Genomic DNA, 25052 nt, shown 5'->3' with positions numbered 1-25052 from the left:
GAGAAATTAATGCACAAAAATGAGGGACCTCACTAGTGTAGGAAAACTGCGCATGTGTGCGTGCGTTCAAGCATGCGCGCGTGTCAACAACACAGCTCACTGACTGTAGCTGCTCCTACTGCAGGCTGACCCCTCGCTGTGTGAAAAGGGTGTACATCATCTTGATAACACCTACATTATGGGTTTTTCCTCACTCACAGCGACGCAACAAATCAAGCAGAGTGTAAGTACATAATTCTCACATGTAGCAGTTCACAGATTTTCTGGAGTAAATCTCTGACTTTTGGCAGCCCTCGCGGTGGGGGGACGCCGAGACCAAAGGTGATTTCCGCTGTAATTTATTGTGGAGTAAACACTGCTATGGATGTAAAACTGAATATGTCATTGTGCCCATACAAGCTAATTTGTCACAGTCCTGACTTTGAATCTAGTTTGAAATTGAAGCACAGCAGTGGAAGGGAAAACTTTTGGGAAATAATTAGCCTAATAATAGGCTACTGGTAAAACGTTACATGTGCTATCTTCAAAGTGAGGACACATGCTGATAGCAAATGATGATGAGGATGGAATAATTGTGTCAGAGATGATGGGGATGGATGATAATGAAAGATCCCTGATAGAACTACATCATTGTCATCTTCATCGTCATCTTCATCATCATAGCAATTAGACTTTCTTCACAAGCTGAATGCACTTCACAAACTGAGGCACATACAAGGAACTTGCCAGCCTTAATGATCTGAAAAAAAACCTCCCCCTCAAACCAGTCTCATTCATCCACCGGCTGATATGGAGAACAGAAACTACTGCTTCCCACCACAAGAGCTATTCTTGTAGGAGCATATACTATATTAACAGGCGTGGGAATAAATAAATAAATAGATAAATAAATAAATAACTGCACGTTAATTTTCCCCCCCCCCCCCCCCCACACACACACACACATCAGCGAAAGACTTCGGGAATGCGGAATTGGTGGCCGTGTGGACTGACACCTTCCTCTCCTCGCCGTGTGGGCTGGAGCAGCCTGCGTTTAAACAGAGCACCTGCCATCTGTAGCCGCGCGGACGCTGGACTGTGTCTAAACACTGATGCGAGAGAAATCCCCGTTATTTCGATTCGGTCTGCAGCTTAAGATTTTTTTTCTTCCTTTTTCCAAAAACACCGGAGCTCTAAAAGCGGGAGGTCTTCAACACGCTACGGCTCCAAGAGTTTACTTATTTCTGATACGCATTTCTTTTATGTCCCATTGCAAAATCAGGTAAGAGACCCCGCTGCCATATTTCCACTCTTAAAAGATGCGATCGTGTTTATCGGATTGGAAATATACAGTTTCCTTTCCAGCGGGCTTCTGTGATGTTTGATGCAAGAGTCAAGCGCGAGTATTGAGTTTAGTGTACGTATACGTCACACTAATAATAAAGTAAAATAGTTTTTCGATTGCTTGCTTGCTTGTTTGTTTGCTTGTTTTGTTTGTTTGTTTTGAGGTTTTGTGCAGTAATTCCGCACATCTGATCAATCAAGTCTGAAAAAAATATATAAAATAAAATCTTGAATCCCTCAGGGTCTGTCAACCTGCTATAGGACCAGGGGTGAAGTTTGGAGAGAATGAGGTGTCGCTGGGTGAAGCATGAGCGGTCAGGGAATCGGTCTTAGACGGCTGTCTCTGGTTGTGCTATGGCAGTGGGCTGCTCTCAGCCTGTGGCTCTGCTGCTGGACCAAGGCAGCAGCAGCAGCAACGGCGGGGGCCGGAGCCCCCGCTGGACCCAATGACGGTGTCTCCGGCTCCCTGGGATGGTTGCTGTCGGATAAAGGGCCCTTCCACCAATCTCTGGAGTTCACAGAGTCGGTAGAAAGATACCAGCAAGGCTTTAGCACCAGATACAAGATCTACAGGTGAGGAAGGGGGGGGGGGGTCCTATGTGTGTGTGTTTGCATGCGCGCCCGTGCGTGCGTGTGACTGTAGCTGCTTCCATTGTCTCACCCTCCAAAATAGTGATAATGGTCATCTCAGTAATGACCCCAACATTGAGGGTTTTTCCTAACTCAAGGGGATTTAACAAATCAAATAGAGCGTAACCACATATTTTCACATGTAAAATAATTTACACACATTGGCAGCCCGCAGAGTGGAAGACACTCTAAAGGCCTTTAGAGCTTCTTCGTACACAGCGGGGACGTTTTGTTTTATTTTCGCGCGATTAATCCGCAAGTTCGTATATATTTTTTTGCTTTCACACGGATCACGAATATTACGCAGCGAAAAAGCGATGTTTTTTTTGAAAGAGGTCGAGTTTTCTGAGCTTTCGCGCCTTGAATAAAGTAATCAACCAATCACGTTGCGCGGAACGGGCGCACGTCACGACTCCTAATGACAATGGCGGACCTGTTGTCTTTCATCGCCCTGTATTGTATGACAAAGGACACAAAAAATATAAAGACATGAACTCAAGGACAATGTGTGGAGGGGCATCGCTGAACAAATAGGTTATCAGGATAGTGAGTAGCTTACGGAGTTTACTTTTGAATGGAGTAAAGCTGGTGGCAAGACAACCCTTCTTTGCCGACCCACAACAGTTCGCGGCGCACCCCAACGGAGGAAGTGCGCCCGGCGGGGGCCGGACCGGCAACGAGCGGGATCCCCCCAGGGACACCCCCCCCCCAATTCCCGCGACACCGAAGAAGAGGAGAGCCCTGCGCACCGCAACGCCGTACCTGTACCCTGCCGGGTTTCGTCCCCGTCGCGAAATTGCGACAGAAGGCTAGGGTCACACATGCGCGAAATTAGCATTGACTAATACCCGCCTCCCGTTCACTTTCATTCTAAACGAGCGAAGGGGCGAATAAAACATCCGCTTCCGGGTTCGCATCTTCACTTCGGGTAGCGTAGCGGTCTATTCCGTTGTCTACCAACACGGGATCGTCGAGTAGAATCCCCGTGTTTCCTCCGGCTTGGTCGGGCGTCCCTTCAGACACAATTGGCCGCGTCTGCGGGTGGGAAGTTGGATGGGGGTACGTGTCCTGGTCGCTGCACTAGCGCCTCCTCTGGTCGGTCGGGGCGCCCCCGGATCGGGGCAGAGAAGGGGTGGAGCAGCGAACGGGACGGCTAAAAAAAAAGAAAAGAAAATAAGAGCGGGGTAATTGGCCAAATATAAATTGAGGAGAAAAAGGGGGAACATTTGGGGGGGGGGATCTTGACCTCGCGTGGAGTTCAAATTTGGTGAACTTTGACCGGCTAATCTGTAGCCTCAACCAATAGCAAATGAGTGTGATTGACCCCCCCCCCCTCCCGGCTGTAATTGGCTGTAGTTTTCTTAGCGAGCGAGGACGGAGATTTTGAATGTTGCTGTGTCTAACTAGCCAGTACTGTATGACATTGCCCATGAAAACTACTAACTGCCCCACAAGAGATGCTGATTGACTGGTTGTGAGTCGAAAGACAGGCATTGAACGTGAATAAACGGAAAATTCATTAATAACATCAACTCCTATTTCGCGGTATACAAATATGTCCGCCAGGCCTGTCCAGAGGGTCTCCCCGCCTGCCGCCCAATGATTGCTGGGATAGGCTCCAGCATCCCCGCGACCCGAGCAGGATAAGCGGTTTGGCTAATGGATGGACAAATATGTTACCTTATATAACTTGTACACCAATGTTCTTCCTCTGTATTTGTCCATAAAACTATGATATCATGTTCAAGTGAGAATTATCTCTGGACTTCAGTGTACACTTTCCCGTCGCAAAACCAACGACCGCTCTTGTGTGACCGAAAACTATAGACCACCGGAACACTTCCGGGTACCTTGACAACAGGACGCCAGGAGAGGGGGATAGAAAACCCAAGCCGCCAAGCCGCACTGTATTAGATACGCAGCCTAGCCGTAGCTACGATGCCCAAAAGTTGCTGTGTGGTGGACTATACTGTTAACAAGGAAAACAACCCAAATATTCGTTTTGTTGTATTGCCTAAAAGGCAGAAAGAGGGAGAAAAACGATTGAAATGGCTCCAGGCGATCAGAAGGAAAGACAAGGATGGACAACTTTGGGATCCTGACAGCAAACATGTTTACGTCTGCGGTCTGCACTTCATCACTGGTAATGTTAGCTAGTTTAACTAGCTATTAATAGGTTACGTCTATTCTACATTTTGAGCTGGTGGCTATATGGAATTCCACAGTTAGCTAAACCTGTCTGAATGGGATCACATTCTTCAAACCCATATGTATTTTTATCCATTAAAAATCATAAAATGGTCCCTCCCCCCTGAATAATTGGTCACATGCTCAATTTTGTTTGTCTTTCCTAGAAACAAGGGGTAACTACCCCGGTCTCCCTTACCCAGCTAAAATGCAAACATTGTTATCACATTATTATGTCATCCTTATTGAGTAGCATATCATGCATCATTGTATGCAGTCATGTGTAATCTAGTAAAAAGTAATAATTGAATAAAATGCAAACATTTGTTGAAAATGTAGCCTAGTTCCTATGTCTTTTCCCCATGGCTGCTCTAGGTCATGTTGTGTGATTTAATTTTTGCCTTTTATAATTTCAAGGTGTAATGCATGAGTGGGGTTATTAACCCATTCCCCTGTTCGATTGAAAGGACACTGGCCACAGATACTGCGAATTTTTCGCAAATATCGGTTCTTGTCCACAGCAGCCAACGTAGCGACATAGTTAGCCATTTAAACCGTGTTCAAACTTGCCGGCTTCTATCCCCCTCTAGCTCCCCCCCGGTCTAACGTTCGAACGCGGAAGTGCAGTGGTCTATTCAAACGGACTACAAACCTGCAAACTGATTTCCGTGTGCGTCACATCCTGTGCTGGCCCCGTTCAACACGACAAGATACGAATGTCGCCTAGGCAGGCGCATGTGTGACCGTAGCCTGAATAGTTTTGATATTCGCAGGTGAATATTTGGCATTTTCGTGTTGTTCTTTCGTCATGGCCCCGGTGTGTAAAAGCCTTAAAACTGATTGTGAATTTGAACTTATTGTGATAGAAGTTATTCTGGTGTGCGTGCGTGCGTGTGGGTAAAGGAATGCAAAGAGGGCATTGTACTCAAAAACTTTGAAGAGGGCACATTCAGCTGCAAAGTTCTGTACCCTTCAAGCCATGCTCAACAAGCAGCATTTTTTTTTTTGCAAAATAAGTTTAAACACTTCTACTGCACAGCACAGCAAAAACCTCATTACCACATTTGGCCTTTGTCTTGTGAGCACAGGAAAATCCACTGTTGCTGATGTTTCAAAATAGCCCTAAAAGAAATGGATTCAAAACCTATTTTGTATAATACTATGATCATACAGTGGCCAATGTTAGAATTTTTGTGCGATTCAGAGTCCCTGGTATTTACCCTTGAGGCTGGAAAGAGTGATTCTTGCTGCTTTGGTCTCAGTATTCCTTCCTAGCAGCGTCAAGCTTTTCAGATTTGCCATGACACACTGCTGCCTAACCAGACCTGCCTTGTCAGTGCATTTTAATTGGATCTCTGCATACTTCACAGCAGAAGATCACTGGCCGCTGCATAATCAGAGTTCACTTGACGTACACAAATGCACACACGCACTCACACACACACACACACACGAGTCTATATTGCTACTGTGATGCTATGAACTGAACTTGGATCACCATATTGTCTTGTTACATTTCTGCATTACCAGAACGTCGGAATGTTTTACTGAAAAATCAAGTCACATTCATATAGAGGACTATAAAATGCCTCACAGAGCTTTACAGCATTTTGGTTTAGAGTTTTGTATGCCCTACTCACAGTAATGTGAGTCTTCACTGCTGATAAAAAGAAGGAAAGCATGATTTCTAGCATGCTTTCCACTGAGAGGTGAATGCTTAACTGTTATAATGTTGTTAGATGTTATAATAATCTCTTACCATTGTGAAATACTCTTTACAACATGTACTTACCTTAGGTGCATTATTAGAAAAGGTCAGTGTGTCATTTTAGTAATCTTTTGGCATCTCCTGTTTTACCTAGTGGGAGCAGGATATTGGGTTTAATCTCGGTCAGTGAAATTTCTGTATTTTCAAAGCACCTGGTGCACAAAGATGGTAATGCTCTGGTTTGATGTTGCACCTGTCTAATAGTTATACTTGCCATGCACAACTGTGTTGACAATAAAGGAAGAGGTGTATCAAACCCTGGGTGTTTATGTCCCCTGCGAAGGGACTGTTAATTGTTGTAAGTCCGGGGGGCTGCCATTTTCCTTCGCATTTGTCTGACCTTCATGTGTGAAAAGTCTAACTTGCAACCCTCAAGTTGCCAGCTAGCATATCTGACCAGCAGTCTACTTGAAGAGTTACCTTCCAAAATGAGATATCCGCCCTTTCTTACAGAAATTACTGCTTTTACAGAACTATTGCTGATGTGAAAGTTAAGCTAATAATGTAAAACTGAAAAGCTATGGGCCATTTTCAGTGTAACTGCAGAATTTGACCGAAAATGTGCTTCCCTTCTTGTGGCTGAAAGAATACATGTGATACATCCAACCAATCCATCCATCCATTATCCAAACTGCTTATCCTGCTCTCAGGGTCGTGACAGTTTCCAGGAAAAAAAGGGGGAAAAAAAGCGCTATATATATATATATATATATATATATATATATATATATATATATATATATATATATATATAACTATGTTTAAAAAAAAACACTCACCGGTAGGGAAAGTGCTCAACAAATAACGAGCAAGATAATCCAGTGAGTCAAGTAAATTCTGCATGAGACAGTACAAGCCTGTTTCATGCCATAAGCAATCATCAGCTTTTACTTGACTCACTTGATTTTTTATACACACACACACACACACACACACATATATATATATATATATATATACACACACACAGTGCATCCGGAAAGTATTCACACCCCTTCACTTTCCCCACATTTTGTTATGATACAGCCTAATTCCAAAATTGATTAAATTCCCTTTTTTTTCCCTCATCAATCTACATACAATACCCCATAATGACAAAGCGAAAAAGGTTTTGTAGAAATGTTTGCAAATTTATTAAAAATAAAAAAAACTTAAATATTGCATGTACGTAAGTATTCACACCCTTTACTCAGTACTTGGTTGAGGCACCCTTGGCAGCGATTACAGCCTCAGGTCTTCTTGGGTATGAAGCTACAAGCTTGGCACACCTATATTTGGGGTATTTCTCCCATTCTTCTCTGCAGATCTTCTCGAGCTCTGTAAGGTTAGATGGGGAGCATCGCTGCACAGTTATTTTCAGGTCTCTCCAGAGATGTTCAATGGGGTTCAAGTCTGGGCTCCGGCTGGGCCACTCAAGGACATTCACAGACTTGTCCCGAAGCCACTCCGTTGTCTTGGCTGTGTGCTTAGGGTCATTGTCGTGTTGAAAGGTAAACCTTCGCCCCAGTCTGAGGCCCTGAGCGCTCTGGAGCAGGTTTTCATCAAGGATCTCTCTGTACTTTGCTCCATTCATCTTTCCCTTGATCCTGACTAGTCTCCCAGTTCCTGCCGCTGAAAAACTTCCCCACAGCATGATGCTGCCACCACCATGCTTCACTGTAGGGATGGTATTAGCAAGGTGATGAGAGGTACCTGGTTTCCTCCAGATGTGACGTTTGGCGTTCAGGCCAAAGAGTTCAATCTTGGTTTCATCGGACCAGAGAATCTTGTTTCTCATGGTCTGAGAGTCCTTTAGATGCTTTCTGGCAAACTCCAAGCGGGTTGTCATGTGCCTTTTACTGAGCAGAGGCTTCCGTCTGGCCACTCTACCATAAAGGCCTGATTGGTGGAGTGCTGCAGAGATGGTTGTCCTTCTGGAAGGTTCTCCCATCTCCACAGAGGAATGCTCGAGCTCTGTCAGAGTGACCATCGGGTTCTTGGTCACCTCCCTAACCAAGGCCCTTCTCCCCCGATTGCTCAGTTTGGCTGGGCGGCCAGCTCTAGGAAGAGTCTTGGTGGATCCAAACTTCTTCCATTTACAAATGATGGAGACCACTGTGCTCTTCGGGACCTTCAAAGCTATAAAAAAAAAATGTGTGCCCTTCCCCAGATCTGTGCCTCTATACAATCCTGTCTCGGAGGTCCACAGACAATTCCTTTGACTTCATGGCTTGGTTTCTGCTGTGACATGCACTGTCAACAGTGGGACCTTATATAGACAGGTGTGTGCCTTTCCAAATCATGTCCAATCAATTGAATTTACTACAGGTGGACTCCAATCAAGATGTAGAAACATCTCAAGGATGATCAGTGGAAACAGGATGAACCTGAGCTCAATTTTGAGTGTCATAGCAAAGGGTGTGAATACTTATGTACATACAATATTTCAGTTTTATATTTTTAATACATTTGCAAAAATGTCTACAAAACCTTTTTCACTTTGTAATTATGGGCTATTGTGTGTAGATTGATGAGAAAAAAAAGGGAATTTAATCAATTTTGGAATAAGGCTGTAACAAAACAAAATGTGGGGAAAGTGAAGGGGTGTGAATACATTCCGGATGCACTGTATATGTGTATGTGTGTGTGTGTGGTGTGTGTGTGTGTGTGTGTGTGTGTATATATATATATATATATATCAACCAAAATATGGGAAAAAAGTTTTAATACATTGCAGTACAGACCTGTTTCGTGCATCGCGCACTCATCAGCTGCTAAAGTGGTCGTAAACTGTATGATTCTTTGTTTAACCACATTAGCAGCTGATGAGTGCGCGATGCACGAAACAGGTCTGTACTGCAGTGTGTTACAACTTTTTTTCCTGTATCTGTGTTCTGCTCCTCATTAGTTGAGCCTTATAACAACACCATTGACAGTTTTGGGGGAAAAAACACTATATATATATATATATATATATATATATATATATATATATATATATATATATGTGTGTGTGTGTGTGTGTGTGTGTGTGTGTGTGTGTATACATATATATATATATATCAACGTGGATACAGAAAAAAAGATTTTAATACATTGCAGTATAGGCCTGTTTCGTGCGCCATGCACTCATCAGCTGCTAATGTTTTTTTTCACAAAAAATATTTTAATACATTGCAGTACATGTACTGCAATATATTAAAATCTTTTTTCCTGTATCCGTGTTGATATTCCACACCACATTAGTGGAGCACTCACAACACCATTGACGGTTTCGGGAAAAAACGCTATATATAGTATGTATATATATATATATATATATATATATATATATATATATATATATATATATATATATAGCAAGAGTAGGGCTGGGTGACATGGACAAAATCAAATATCACAATGTTTTTCACCGAATATCTCAATATGAGTATTATGACGATATTGTAGAGATGACTATCGGTGCTCTCACAAAATAGTCATACAATGACACCTTTGATAAACACTCATTAGTAATGTGGATATGATGTCCAAAACAGGTAGAGACAAATAACATAACAGGCACAACACTCTAATAAGTACAGAAATTGCATCTCTTTACTGTAATGCAGGCTTTTAAACCAGGAAAAGACAACACTTATGTCATATCACGATATTACAATATCCAAGATCTCAGATGATAGCTAGCCTCATATTACAATATCGATATAATAGCGATATATTGCCCAGCCCTAAGTAGGAGGTCATGTGTATTTTTTCTTCATTAAAAGAATACCATACTCATATTTGGCACAGCTTTCTAAGTGTTGCACACAGCATGTCTTCATGTGTGCTGGCTTAAGGGGCTGCAGTAAATCCTCACACGTTCTTCAATCAGTCACAGAGGCAGAAAACAACATCATGCCGCATGTCACTTTGCCTACAGACATATAGCAAAGGAAGAGATTAAACTGACAGTCCACTCCTTATCGCTGTTCCCTCGATAGTTTTTTATTTTTGTTTTGTTTTGTTTTGTTTTTTGGGGGTTTTTTTTTTGCCAAGAATGTGTTTTGATTTCATTTACATGTTCCCTCAGGTCAGAAAACTGTACACGTCTAAGTTAGTTCCTACGTCAAAGTCTCCATTTCCCATGTATGCATGTCTGTGAATTGGCTGTAGGCTAAACCTTAGGGCTCATCTATAGTGGCCATCTGTTTCTCCTGGGAGAGCCACTTAACCTGTCCCTTGTTATGATGATTGGCAGTAATGACACGCTCAACTCTGTCCTGATTCCCCAGTTGTTTCCTTGCTGATCATTTTCTCATGTCAGTGATTTGATTGCCTCCCAGGAGTAAAGGGAAGTACGCAGCAGGCATCGGTGTGGGAGAGTTTGGCTGATGGCAGGACAGGGAGAGAGTGTGCCAGTGGCTCCTGGATGTGTCTTATTGTGGTCACAAGGGTACAGTGAGTGTCTAGAATTGATACGATGACATTTGGCACACCTAAAATAAGTTTAGGAAGTTAAATGAGACAGTTGGAGAGTTTTAAAAGTGTCTTTTTGGTGTTGAAACCTTCCCCATGGAGTAACATTCATCTGCCTATACAAAATGACAAAACTCTGTACAAAATAAGCAGCTCCATGAAAAGTGTAATCCACACACTTTCAGAAAGAAGTGCTGGTGAAAAACATATAATGGTGATTGCATCTCTGTGCGCGTCTATGCGTGCATGTGTCTGTGTGTGTGTGTGCATGTGTGTTGTGGTAATTTCAGGGAGTTTGGTCGATGGAAGGTCAACAGTCTGGCAGTAGAGAGGCGGGAAAGCTTTCGTGGCAACAGTGGCCTGGCTTTGCCCCTTGACCCCGACTTCACGCGCACCATTCGCCAGCTAGGGAGGCGGCCAAGCCCCCAGGCAATCACGGAGAGCATAATCAAGAAATACGGGACCCACCTCCTTCTCTCAGCTACTCTAGGAGGTACAATCAAGGGTGGCACTGATGAGAAAGTGTTTTTACAGGGCTCCGTGCAATAATGAGCCCTTTGGGTAAGCATCATGATAGTGCTCAAAATTAGATGCACCAAGGATGGAGGCCCCGGATCTCCAGCAGTGCTGTTGCTGGGTTAAAACACAGTATAGTACAGTGCAGTGAGCTTCAAAGCAAGCCACCTTCACACAGCTGTCTCATATGTTTTTTTTTCACATATTTGGCAATTCGTTGCTTCTAAACAACAAAGCACACAAGAACTGTCGCTGGATAGAGCCTCTTCTTTTTAACAGGCCAGATAAGATAAGATTTCCTCCAGCTTCGAATGGCAAAAGTAATTGGAGGAGGAAAGAGAAATAAGTGCTTGATGTTTCTTATTCACCCTACATCAAAACACCACGGCCCCCAAAACTGGATCCCCCCCAAAACAAAGTTGTACTGTACCACTTTCTCACATGCCATATGCGTTCGCTTTTAAAAAAATTTTTTTTATCATAACCGTGTCGACAAAGCTTGTTAAGTAGAACTTGTTGGTCCAATTTCGTGTTCTTTATTTTCTTATTAAACGCAAGAATAGTTAAAGACAACTAGTAAATTTGGTTCAGTGTGAGCTTTTTATGTGCGCAGTGTGATAATTGAAACTTGTTAAGGCCTGAAATTCATTTAAGTCTTTTCAGAAAAGTGGAGTTAGTCAAAGAACAATTTTACTTTTTAGTTAATTACAAACTGGTACAAGATACAAGTGCAAGATCTTAAGGGGGGCCTCATGAGTCATTTTGAATCATCTCTCTTTTCCTGAGGAGCCTGATAGATTCAGAGCCCCAGCTTAATCATATGCTTAACACAAACCCTCAGCTCCCCTGCAGCTCTTAATCACTCACGCTTTTCCAAAACTATCTGAAAAGATGCTAATGAACTGTGATTAGTGTGGCTCTGTTTGGCCTAATGAAGCTCTTATTGCCTCTGTCTGACTGTCACCAGGGGAGGAGTCTTTGACGATTTTTGTGGACAAAAGAAAGCTGAGCCAGGAGTCTTCTTCCCCGGGAGCTGAAGTCAGCAGTAGCGGTAAGAGCAACTTAAATGGTACGGGGCCAGTGACCCTGGAGGCCCTCCACCAGCTGGCGGCTTCCTACTTCATTGACAGGGAGACTACTCTGAGGAGGCTCCACCACCTCCAGATCGCGTCGACGGCCATACGGGTATGTTAAGGTCAAGGAAGCTGTAATATACGCCGCAACCTTTAGGAGATTGAAAAACAATGTGCTGTATGCCTGCAGGCAACAGCAATGTTGCCGCAGCTTCTGGTTTGTCCACCTCCGGCACTTCAGCTGGGAAAGGGTCAGAGGTGTTGAGTTTTAACTGGGCTGGGGTCAAATGGGTCAAGTGGAGTTATTTGATGTGCATGGGTGGGCTGTTAGCATAAGTAGTCTTATAGGGAAGAATAATGTGAACTGTTATGCAGACAGAGATGGGAGGTGTCGGCTAATAGCATTACTTGGAGGAATTGCAGGTTTTTTTGGGCCATTTTCTCTCTGCCTGTAAACAATTAAATGTAATTTCTATGCTGCTTTTCTGACACCCAAAGTTGCTTCACAAAAACCGGAGACATGGAACATGGGAAAATGCAAGCAATAGAAAAACAAACAATCAATCAACAGCAAACAAACAAATACCAGAAACCCAAACTCTATATTAAACCAACCTTATAATAACTCTAAGCATAATGCTAGGTCCTAGCCCTTTATGCCAGGAACAGGTGGCAACAGGTAGACTGGTAGACAGGTCCAGTGAACAGGGGGGGCTTTTGGGCGGAAACGGAAAATGGGCAGAGAATAAGCACGTGCCTTGTTGGCACAAGTACGGAGCTAAATTTTTGGTATAGAAAGGAGAGTGGTGGAGTCGGATCAGAGTGAACGGGCGGGTTTGTTGTGGGGAAGAAGGAGATCAGTGAGGTAGGATGGGTCCAGGTGGTGCAGTGCTTTATTGATAAGGAATAAGATGTTGTCAGTGATGCCGTAGGGCTGGGCAGTAATTCAGTGTTACCATTTATCAACTTTCAACCGTATTGTATCAGGCTTAAATTTGGATATTTTCTTTTCTTGATGCAAAATTTTGCTCTATGAATTAATGACAATGCAAATCTCTGGCCTCAGCTTTCTCACAAAATGAGTTCTGAGGGAGTAATATTTGAAAAGTAATTTTGGTCTGACATTACATTTTACATGGCAAAACAGCTCAATGGTTGAGCAGCCCAGTGAACCTTGGTTGGAGTATTAAACATGGTATTTTAGCATATGTAAGATATGTATTGTGTAATTATCATGATTATGATATTTTACATATCGCCTCATGCTATGATTCAGTATTTTTTGTAGGATGCATGTATTAATCTCCGTATTTCACTTCTAATTCTAATCAGTTACATCCTGGCATCCCCGCTTTCTACTGGTTTTACTGTGCATAGGCAATACTTTGGTTTAGAAACAGATTAGGGGCATCCAGGTGGCATGGTGGTCTATTCCGTTGCCTACCAAGTCAAGTCAATTTTATTTGTATAGCCCAATATAACAAATTACAAATTCGCCGGTTTAAATCCCCGTGTTACCTCCAGCTTGGTCGGGCGTCCCTACAGACACAATTGGCTGTGTGCAGATGTGGAAGCCGGATGTGGGTATGTGTCCTAGTCACTGTATTAGTACCTCCTCTGGTTGGTCAGGGCACCTGTTCGGGGGGGAGGGGGAGCTGGGGGGAATAGCGTGATCCTCCCACGTGCTATGTCCCCCTAGTGAAACACCTCACTGTCAGGTGAAAACAAGTGGCTGGCGACTCCACATGTATCAGAGGAGGCATGTGGTAGTCTGCAGCCCTCCCTGGATCGGCAGAGGGGGTGGAGCAGCGACCGGGACGGCTCGGAAGAGTGGGGTAATTGGCCAAGCACAATTGGGGAGAAAAAGGGGGGGGGACCCTAAAAAAAACCACACACACACACACACACACACACACACACACACACACACACACACACACTGATTTGGCCATTTATTTATTTATTTAGTCCATTGCTGAACGGGTACTAAAAACAAATTAGTTTTAACAAGAATAGCTTGGCAGCAAATTCTCTTGAGAGACTGAAGGAAGGAAGAGTACAGCAAAGCTGGCACATCTCGTTTTGCCCTTTTGGCTCGCCTCACTTGGCCATATATTGACACAAAAATGCTAATATGTGAACAAAGAACTGGGATTGAGTACTACATTCCCTTTCCTTCAGAGAGCATCCTTCAGATAGCTTGCTCTTAACTTCTGAGAGAGCGGTGCATCTGTTCTGCCACCCTCCCATTGCACATATTGTGACCGAATAATCTTATAATGCTCAAATAACACATTGCAATACCACAAGCAGTGGGGATTTTTTTACCCTCTCAAATGACACCTGCTCTTAAAAGGCTCCCACATCCATGCATTGTGCCAAACTTTAACACCACTTGCAGATGAAGACGGTGAAGAAACAGAACAGAACGGCAGTTTTATTGACCGTTAGCATAAAACGCCAAACGTTTTCCCATTTGAAGTGGCTATTAAAGTATGAGAGTGTATGCATTAATCAGCCTGAGGGACATACCTGGATGTTATAGTAAGTAGCCGTTAATGAAGACAAGTGCCCCCTCTGTACCAAGAGTGTGTTCCTATGGTTATGCATCAGCATGATAGATGAGAGATATTATCCATTTAATTTTGGAACAAGCTGGCTACCATTCATTAACCACTTTGCAGCGTGCGGCATTCAGACAGATTGAAGACCTGAGTGTGTGTGTGTGTGAGAGAGAGAGAGAGAGAGAGAGAGAGAGAGAGAGAGAGAGAGAGAGAGAGAGAGAGAGAGAGAGAGAGAGAGAGAGAGAGAGAGAGAGAGAGAGAGAGAGAGAGAGAGAGAGAGAGAGAGAGAGAGAGAGAGAGAGAGAGAGGGAAAAGTGAATAGGTTATGAGGAATGTACAGCATCACCTCTTACATATGGTATTCATTAAAAACACGTATGGCGGTAAGTGTTTGAGTGAAAGATGTTTGGAAGGTTTCGAGCTCAAACCTGTGCTATTTTGAGACGATTTCCCGGGAAATGTTTTACAACTTTTAAGTTCAACATCAGTCTGAGCAACTGTTGGCTATGATGTGCCTTGAAAAGTGAAGCAGTTCCAAGTGAAATGAAGAAAGAAATGTTGATTACTACTTGATGATCACACAGAATTATTCTGTCTGTCAAAAGGAGGCGTTCAAGATGCAAACATATTCAGTATTACTTTAGAGTGACTCATCGCTCACGGATGAACAGCTGATGCGTAAACCTCCTCCTTTACAAGTATTTCTCCCAGATACACAGGGTAAGATGAATCAAAATCTGCGAATAGACAAGAAACTGAGTGTTTTATCACAGTGATTGGTTTCAGCCATCGGACCAAGTGCTGACCAAAAAAAAGATTTACCATTTTTATTTATTTCATTTTTTTTGTGTATCTCATGTGGCAAACATGAACACACGTGATGTCTACCTCTGCCCTGGCAGGTGAGACGAATACGTGTCGATGACAACAGTCAAAATTCTTCCACGATAAAATGACAAATCAGAAGTCATTACCACGTGGGATCTTGACACGTCTTTAATGTCTACTCACGCAGGTGACGGAGACCAGAACTGGACCGCTTGGATGCAGTAACTATGACAACCTGGACACCGTCAGCTCCGTGCTGGTTCACAGTCCAGAGAACAAGGTTCAGCTCCAAGGTATAGTGCATGTCCCAAATTGTGGAGGAGGTGCAAGAGAACTACAACAGATAGACAGCTGTTTTTCTCTATTCTCCCTGTCGCTCTTATACTACATTGTTGCAAACCCACTAATGAGGACTTGCATTATTAATGATGAATGCTTTTTGAGGATGAAGGAAGCCAGTGTCTTTTGTTGTTGTGGTTTGTTTGTTTGATTGGTTGTCGTCGTCTTTTTTTTTTATTTCTCATCTCTTCTAATCTCTGGTAACCTTGAGCCACATGGTAGGTTAAATATTTAAAGGGAGGACATCCGGGTAGCGTGGCAGTGTATTCCATTGCCTATCAACATGGGGATCGCTGGTTCGAATCCCCGTGTTACCTCCGACTTGGTCAGGCGCCCCTACAGACACAATTGGCCGTGTCTACGGGTGGGAAGCCAGATGTGGGTATGCGTCCTGGTCGCTTCACAAGCACCTCCTCTGGTCAGTCAGGGCACCTGTTCAGGGAGGGGGAGCGGGGGGGGGGATAGCGTGATCCTCCCATGCTCTACGTCCCCCTGGCGAAACTCCTCACTGTCAGGTGAAAAGAAGCAGCTGGCGACTCCACGTGTGTCGGAGGAGGCATGTGGTAGTCTGCAGCCCTCCCTGGGTTGGCAGAGGGGGTGGAGCAGCGACCGGGACAGCTCAGAAGAGTGGGGTAATTGGCCGGATACAATTTGGGGACAAAAAGGGAGAAACCCCCCCCCCCTCAAAAAAAAAGTTTTTTAAATGGAGTGAAGAGGGTAAGGTGATACAAGGTGATGGTTGAAGCATGAAAAAAAAATGCTTCTTATTGGAAAAAAAAAGTAATGTCGCCATGCATGAATCTGATTTCATTTCTCCTGGTAGACATCCTTCAACAAGCATCAGCATCTTAGAAACTTGATTACACATGTGCCATACCATTATTACTATTATTGCTGTTACCATTAGCAGTAGTAGTGTAGTTGTTATTGTTATGTAACTATGGCTCCAGTCCGCTGGGCGCCATTGTGATAGCATTGCTACCGTTCTTGTTTTCCGCAGGGCTACAAGTCATCCTGCCAGCCTACTTACATAGCCGCTTTGTACAAGCTGCCCTCAACTACATCGGCTGTAAATCTGAGGGCCAGTTTGTGTGCCAGATGGGTGACTGCTGGTGCCAGTGTGGCCCTGCGTTCCCCCAGTGTAACTGTCCTCATACCGACCTGCAAGCTTTGGAGAACAGCCTCGTGCGAATTAGAGAAAGCTGGCGACTAACCAACAAGGACTTTGAGGAATCTGGTGAGCTGGTCTTCTAAATGCCACTGCAGTTAGCTGGCGGTGGCAGTGACAATTTAAGAGTTTGTTGAAAATGTCAATATATATGTAGAAATGTACTTAGCAGGGATTATAGTGGAAAGAAAATAAGCTTTTGACATCTTTCTATTAATCATTGAGCTTGCATCAAGATTTTTTTCTAACGGTAAGCAATTAAACCTTTATTCAGCTTTCCACCTGCGAGTTTTTCTTATGCTCTCTGTCAGACTACGAATCAAAAGATCTACCAGTTAAACTGATAATAAGAAAAAAAATGGAGCGGGTGTCCAGGTAGCATAGTGGGCTGTTACGTTGCCTACCAACACGGAGATCACCAATTCGAATCCCCGTGTTACCTCCGGCTTGGTCAGGTGTCCCTACAGACACAATTGGCCGTGTCTGCGGGTGAGAAGCCGGATGTGGTTATCTGTCCTGGTCACTGCACTAGCACCTCTTCTGGTTGGTTGGGGTGCCTGTTCGGGGGGGGGGGGGATTGATGGATTGCATTTATATAGCGCTTTTGTAACTGCAGCAGCAGCCAATAGCGTGATCCTCCCACGCACTACGTCCCCCTGGTGAAACTCCTCACTGTCAGGTGAAAAGAAGCGGCTGGCGACTTCACATACAGCGGAGGAGGCATGTGGTAGTCTGTAGCCCTCCCCGGATCGGCAGAGGGGGGTGGAGCAATGATCGGGATGGCTCGGAAGAGTGGCGTAATTGGCTAAAAAAATTCAGTTGGGGAGAAAAGGGGAAAAATGTTTAAAGAAAAAATTAAGCAATGTGCTGGAGAAACAGGTTGTTAAAGCACATATTCCCATGGAGTTTATACATTGTGGTTGTGGGAAAGACTTTTCTTTTTGAGTTATCCTTTTCAAAGCAAAACAAATGATGTGGAAGAGTGCAGACAGGCATTATAAGGAGGTGCTGACATGTAATGAGTGGAGCTCCTGTTTTAACGGCGAGATAAGACACTAATTGAGGTGCCTGTGTCACAGTTGAGAAACTTTTCTTTTGCAAGTGATCAAAAGGTTTTGCTTTTTCTTTTCTCCCATAAAACATTTGACAATTGAGATTGTTTTTACTTCTTTTTGGTTACCATTTGACAAAAAAAATTATATATATATATATATATATATATATATATATATTTCTAGCTAGTATGGTAACCCATATTGCTTATAGACTGATGACAGCAGTGAAAGCCTTTTCATGCTTTTAGTCACACTCATGTCTAATTAAAGCATGGTTCCTTTGATGGTGTGTGCTGCCAACATGTGGTGAATAACATAAGATCTCCTGACAGAAATGACAAACGGTGAAAGTCTTTCCTCTGACTGCAATCAGAGAAATTTACAGCCAAACTTACTTTCTGGGAATACTACACTTTGATATTCTTCTGAGAAAACAAAACAAAACCAAACAACAAAAGAAATCCAATGACGAGGGCGTCCAGGAAGCGTAGCAGTCTATTCCATTGCCTGCCAACACGGGGATCACTGGTTTCAATCCTTGTGTTATATCCGGCTTGGTCGGGCGTCCCTACAGACACAATTGGCTGTGTCTGCGGGTGGGAAGCCGCATGTGGGTATGTGTCCTGGTCACTGCACTACTGCCTCCTCTGGTCAGTCGGGGCGCATGTTCAGGGGGAGGTGGGGGGAATAGCGTGATCCTCCCACGCGCTACGTCCCCCTTGTGAAACTCCTCACTGTCAGGTGAAAAGAAGCGGCTGGCGACTCCACATGTATCGGAGGAGGCATGTGGTAGTCTGCAGCCCTCCCTGGATTGGCAGAGGGGGTGGAGCAGCGACCGGGATAGCTCAGAAGAGGGGGTAATTGTCCGGATACAACTGGGGAGAAAAGAGGGGGATATTCTAAAAAAAAACAACAACAAAAAAAACAATAAGAAATAGACCGATTTCTAGTCAACGTTACCCTGTGGTTCTCGGCCAAAGCCAAAGTTTACTTATTCATCTTTTGTTCCTACCAGAGGAGTTCCAAAACTTCGTTGAGACACTGCCAACCCATTACGATGTAAACACATCTGTCGTGGAGCACTTGTGGAAGCTGGATGCCAACCTGCTTCAGCGCTACCGGCAGCTTGAGACCAGTAGCAACCAGTTATTCACCAAGGCCCGCCGCACTGCTAACAAGCTCTTCAGCCTGAGCAAGAGATGCCGAACGCAGCCCAAAATAGTCCTGCAGAGGGAGAGGTAAGAAGTGAGAGAAGAAGAGCAGGGAGAGGGAATGTTAATACGGGAGCCGGCTAATCTGAAGTGCTCCCCAAAATGTATAATTGTGAAGATGATTTATGCGCGGAGCACTAAGAGAAAGCCACCGGTGCGAGAAGGCACTTATTAGAAAGGCACTTGAGGAGAAGGAGTTGTGGAGTGAGGTGAGAAGTGCTGACAGGAGCAAGGCACTTGCTTTGTTCCATCTGGGGGGGGGCAGTGGGATCAATGCTCACCTAGCAGACATACTGGCATTTTCCCCCGTGATAGCCCTGCAGGTGTAAACTGCATTATAATCAATGTAAAATATTCTCATCTAACAACCTGGTTTCTTCAGCAGCTTTATTTTTTATTTTATTTTTTTGTTCTTTTTTTTCCGTTATGCATCACATCCAGAGGTTAAGGCAGCTCTTGGTTCTTTAATAAAATACGGCCCTTCTGGATAGACCCTCATTCCTAATGACCTTATGACCTTAAACAAAATCCATGACAAACAGTTTCTTGGGAAGGCAATCACAAAAGCACATTGTGCAACATTACATTTGAAGCCCTCCTTTTGCCAAACTGCATCTAATAAATTTGAGATTTCACCTTGTGGACACTGGTAAAAATTCAAACTTATTATCGCTTTCAGTTTAATTTGGAGATGTTTGATGCCCAGGTTATTCTATATATTACCGAAATGATTTAATAAGTTCCGCACTCCAAAACAGTTCAAACTTCTCTTGTGGAAATATTGCACAGAATTTTAAAAAATGAATGGTCTTAGGGACAAAACTCTCACTTCTTTACAAGCATATCTTCATTTGGAGACTAGCCAAGCAGTGCATGTGCACACACTTGGGTACAAACATTTTTCTTTTTAAACACAGTTTGGCTTCAATCCTGAAAAAAGTATGAATTATATCAGCAATTTCAGTTCAGACATGGTAGTTAGCAGCAGTGATGGAGCAGTATACTGACATTAATACTGAAAAATGCAATATTGAAAATCATGACGTGTGGTCTGCCATCTGCCACAAACCCTCACAATGCAAATGTAGCGTTACTGTTGTGGCTGCTGTTTGCTCTTCCTCTTGCACCCATTTCTCAATGGAAGCACAAGCCAAACTCTTTTTCTTTTCTTTTTTTGACTGCCATTTCGGGAGAGAAGAAAATGACACAATCAATCAGATGAGCAATCAAATAGCAGCTCCGTGTCTTTAGCCCACCATCCAATTTCAGATCTTTATTACACCCCTTCTCCTTATGAAAAAAAAAGATTTACAAAAATGAGATGCATTTTTCATGGTTCAAAGACCATTTTTCTCTGCGTGTCATGAAACATTGTCCAATGCTTGTATGTTGAATTAGCCACTCATTTGCACTCTAACTGTATTGTCATTCAGTTGTGAGTATTCAAAAAAGAGGGAAAAAAAGAAAAGAGCTGCAAGAAAAAGTGTGTGTGTCTGTATGTGTGTGTGTGTGTGTGTGTGTGTGTGTGTGTGTGTGTGTGTCATCCACCCATTACCGCCCATCTGCGCCACTCAGGGGAAATTCACCAGATTAAAATGTTCATTGTGATCTTAGGTAGCCTCTGCAACGACAGCTGAGTCTAGGACCCTCTGGCAAAGACAGAGCATTTATTCTTGTCTGTACTGTAATTCACAGAGAATGCTGAGAAACTGCAGTGTGAGTTGTGATTGAACAAAGTACACTTTATAGAATTTCTTTAGTGGGAATAACATGGAAAAAATGTAAGGAATTCAATTTTTGTCAAAATCAAATACATTATTTGTTTTTATGATATAAATGATATGACTAAATGCTGCAATAAGTACAAATGAAATAAAATACAGTAATATATATGAGTCAGTACATTTTTTAAATAATCATGTTAACACATTTTCACCAATTGTACCCGGCCGGGAGAAAAGGGGAAAATCCCCCCCCCCCACCCCAAAAAAAGAAGACTTTAGTTTTAAATGTTGTATTTATGGTGGCGCAGTGGTTAGCACAGTCGCCTCACAGCAAGAAGGTCCTGGGTTCGAGCCCCGGGGTAGTCCAACCTTGGGGGTCATCCCAGGTCGTCCTCTGTGTGGAGTTTGCATGTTCTCCCCGTGTCTGCGTGGGTTTCCTCCGGGTGCTCCGGTTTCCTCCCACAGTCCAAAGACATGTAGGTCAGGTGAATCGGCCGTACTAAATTGTCCCGAGGTGTTAAAGTGTGTGACTGTGTCGGCCCTGTGATGGACTGGCAGCCTGGCCAGAGTGTCTCCCTGCCTGCCGCCCAATGACTGCTGGGATAGGCTCCAACTTTCCATGACCCTGAGAGCAGGATAAGCAGTTTGGATAGTGGACGAATGGAAGTTAACAAATTTCTTCACTATTAAGTATTATTTTTACAGCTGCAAACTACAAAATGGCTTTTTCATGACACTACTTTAATTTCATAATGGTAATTTTCCAAATAGCACATTCCTAAGTAATTGGCTAATACTTTGCGATTGATTACTTTGCCTGGATCCGGCAGTGTATTCCTGATGCCAGACTTACCCCCCAGCAAACTTGTGTGTCAGTTATGCTTATCTTTCAGGCAGCATCAGGGGTTACTGGTAAACTATTCTGATAAGGACTTGGGTCTGTGCCAGCTTCAGCAGCAACAGGCTGGGGGTACGGTCGTCTTTAAGACTGAGGCGAAGGCATCGCATCCAACTGGTTGACAACCTTTCTGAGTGACTCAGAAATAGACTTCTAGCCCTCAGCCATGGCATCAAATAACACACTTCTCACCCAAGCGTCAACTCAAAAACACTTCTGCCTGTCTAATGAGCAGTATTTGGTGTACCGTTGCTTTGGCCTGAATGTGTGAGCAACCACATGATCTTGTCTGACCTCCCCCTGCTCTTGTTGACTGACAGATGACAACACCATTAAATGTAGATTATAGATTAAAAGTATGATTATGAAATGAAAAGGGCGATTCTGAAACAAAGTGTTGGCATGAAATGAAAAATGGAAAAGGGTAAAAATAAAATGAGGTTCCCTGTCTAGAAATGTAACATTATGAAATAAAAGCAGTGCTTTGAAAAATGCCATTGTCAAATAAAACATATGCAATTAAAATGAAATCAAATGTAAAAATGTTGTGATGAAAATGAGTAGGGTAAAATGGTATCTTATAGTAATGAGTTGACCATAATTTATTTCACAATGTATTAACTCATTTAAATGATAAATGATATAAATGATCGTATGAATAAAAGCAGCAATATATGCAGTATTTCCCAAACCGGTCCTCAAAGACCCCCAGTCCTGCAGATTTTCATTGTAAACCTGCATAGGAAGGCCTGCTTGTAGTTACCCAACCAATCATATTATACCACTTAGAGCGACATTGTGCAATTTTTCTATTAATTTATTAAAATCTGTATTATGTACACAACAAATTGACTCCTCTGGTGCTTCAATGCGCTACTTAATAACACTGCTATCGCCTCAAATGGCCTGGTGCCTCACGCATGGTCAGTATTATTGCAAGACCAGCAAATTAGACATGATTGTCTCTTCACGCAGAGGAAATGATAATAAACGTGGGATTTTAGATATTTTTTTCTCTGCAGACTTCTTCCAGAGAGAATTATTGGCATTTTGGTGATGGAGTTAGCAGCAACATATGTGTGGTCCATTGCTGAAGAAAAAACATCTTAAATCCCACGTTGATATTTATCATGCCGCTTAGTGAGCGTCGTATCCCATGCGCGAAGAAACGATCATATCTCATTCACTGGTATTGCAATAATGCTGATCATGTGTGTCGCATCAGGCCATTTGGGGCTTTAAAAGTGGAATTAAGGGGTCTATTGAAGTGCCAGAGGAGTCAATTTGTTGTGTACACACACCAGATCTTAATAAATTAATAGAAAATGTACACTATGTTGCTTTAATTATGTCAGGTGTGCCAAATCTGACACAATTAAGTGCTGATTGATGGTAACTACAAGCAGGGTTACAAATAAAACCTTCAAGCCTGGGGGCGTCTGGGTACCGTAGCGGTCTGTTTCGTTGCCTACCAACACAAGGATCGCGGGTTTGAATCCCCGTGTTACCTCCGGGACACAATTGACCGTGTCTGTGGGTGGGAAGCCGGATATGGGTATGTGTCCTGATCGCTGCACTAGTGCCTCCTCTGGTCGGTCAGGGCGCCTGTTCAGGGGGGAGGGGGAAATGGGGGGAATAGCATGATCCTCCCACGCGCTACGTCCCCCTGGTGAAACTCCTCACTGCCAGGTGAAAAGAAGTGGCTGGCGACTCCACATGTATCGGAGGAGGCATGTGGTAGTTTGCAGCCCTCCCCGGATCGGCAGAGGGGGTGGAGCAAAGGCTGGGACAGCTCGGAAAATAGGGTAATTGGCCAAGTACAATTAGGGAGAAAAAGGGGGGAGGGGGATCTTCAGGCTTGGGGATCCTTGAGTACTATGTTGGGAAACACTGATTTATATCATAAAGGCATGTTGATTTATTTAATTGCCACAAAAATGGGATTCCTTAGAGGAGTGAATGAAATGAAATTTTTGCAATACCCAATATGGCAGCATTCAAACCTTGACATGTCTTACGCAATTGTTGTTTCTTTCCCAGGCCTCAGCGCCACTGGTTGAACTATGTCCTGTCCATCCTGTACTGCAGCGAGAACAATCAGATCGGTGTGTACAATGAGGGGAGCCGTAGCTGCTCCTGTCCCTACCACCAACCTGTCTGTCAGGGTCTCATACCCTGCTCTGTGGGCGACGGCCCCCGCTGTGCCTCCTGCTCAGCAGAGAACCACACGCGCTGCTCCAGCTGCAACCCGGGCTTCACCCTGACCCAAGGAACCTGTCGGCCTACCGTGCCCGACCCCACCGAGCCCTACCTGGGCTTGGAGAGTGACCGTGACCTGCAGGACCTGGAGCTGCGCTATCTCCTGCAACGACGTGAACCACGCATCACCCTGCACGCTGTGTTTGTCAGCAATGATGTACGTCTGAACACCTGGTTTGACCCGTCTTGGAGAAAAAGGATGCTGCTCACGCTGAAGAGTAACAGAGTGAAGTCCAACCGTGTTCACATGCTCCTCGGTTTGTCCCTTCAGGTGTGCCTCACTAAAAACAGCACTCTGGACCCCGCGTTTTCCCTGTTTGTGAATCCCTTTGGAGGCAGTCATTCAGAGAGCTGGACAATGCCCATAGGACAGCACGGATACCCTGACTGGGAGAGGACCAAGCTGGATATCCCTTTGGACTGCTATAACTGGACATTAACTCTGGGAAACAGATGGAAGAGTTTTTTTGAGACTGTTCATTTCTACCTAAGGAGCCGTATCAGGGATCCTGGGGTAGTGATGGGAGGAAACAGAAATGGCTCAGTGTATTATGAGCCTCTGGAGGCGACAGAGCCCTCCAACAACATCGCATACATGAAAGTCAACAACATGCAGCTTTTTGGATACAGCATGCACTTTGACCCAGAGGCAATCCAGGACCTGATTTTGCAGATAGACTATCCATACACTCAGGGATCACAGGATTCGGCCTTGCTGCAGCTGGTGGAGTTGCGCTACAGGATCAACCGCCTCTCGCCTCCAGGGGCTCAGCACATGGACCTATTTGCCTGTCTTCTCCGCCATAGACTCAAACTGTCCAGCGCAGACGTGACCAGGATACTCACCGCCCTGCAAGCTTTTAGTGCCAGGCAGCCAAAATATGAGGAATATGAGGCAACCAAACTTTGTAGCTAATCAGCAGCGAGGCTTCTGTGTAATGTTCTGTGTTGATTCTTTGCCACTGACAATGGTGTCTCAAAACCTGTACCTTTTGTCACCTGGTTCCATTTGTGTCAAGTGTATGCTGTTTAAGACTTTGTTGTACAACTGTGCAATTAAAATTGATGT

At 43.9% G+C, this 25052-nt stretch overlaps 1 protein-coding gene across 2 annotated transcripts; it reads left to right on the top strand.

Moving 5' to 3' along the window:
- The first annotated feature begins 1630 nt into the window (after positions 1 to 1630).
- Positions 1631 to 25052, top strand: LOC130124002 (BMP/retinoic acid-inducible neural-specific protein 3-like). Of its 2 annotated transcripts, XM_056293360.1 has the most exons (8): positions 1631 to 1896; positions 10639 to 10841; positions 11832 to 11880; positions 11914 to 12049; positions 15517 to 15622; positions 16669 to 16905; positions 18907 to 19129; positions 23765 to 25052. In XM_056293360.1, the coding sequence occupies exons 1-8, from the start codon at positions 1631 to 1633 to the stop codon at positions 24897 to 24899; spliced, it is 2355 nt and encodes a 784-aa protein (XP_056149335.1). In that variant the 3' UTR covers positions 24900 to 25052. The 2 variants fall into 2 exon arrangements, with proteins under 2 accessions (XP_056149335.1, XP_056149334.1); XM_056293359.1 differs by having other exon boundaries at positions 11832 to 12049.

The sequence above is a fragment of the Lampris incognitus genome, chromosome 14 (assembly GCF_029633865.1).
Source record: "Lampris incognitus isolate fLamInc1 chromosome 14, fLamInc1.hap2, whole genome shotgun sequence".
Lineage (NCBI taxonomy): Eukaryota > Metazoa > Chordata > Actinopteri > Lampriformes > Lampridae > Lampris > Lampris incognitus.
This window is presented reverse-complemented; position numbering and strand designations above follow the sequence as displayed.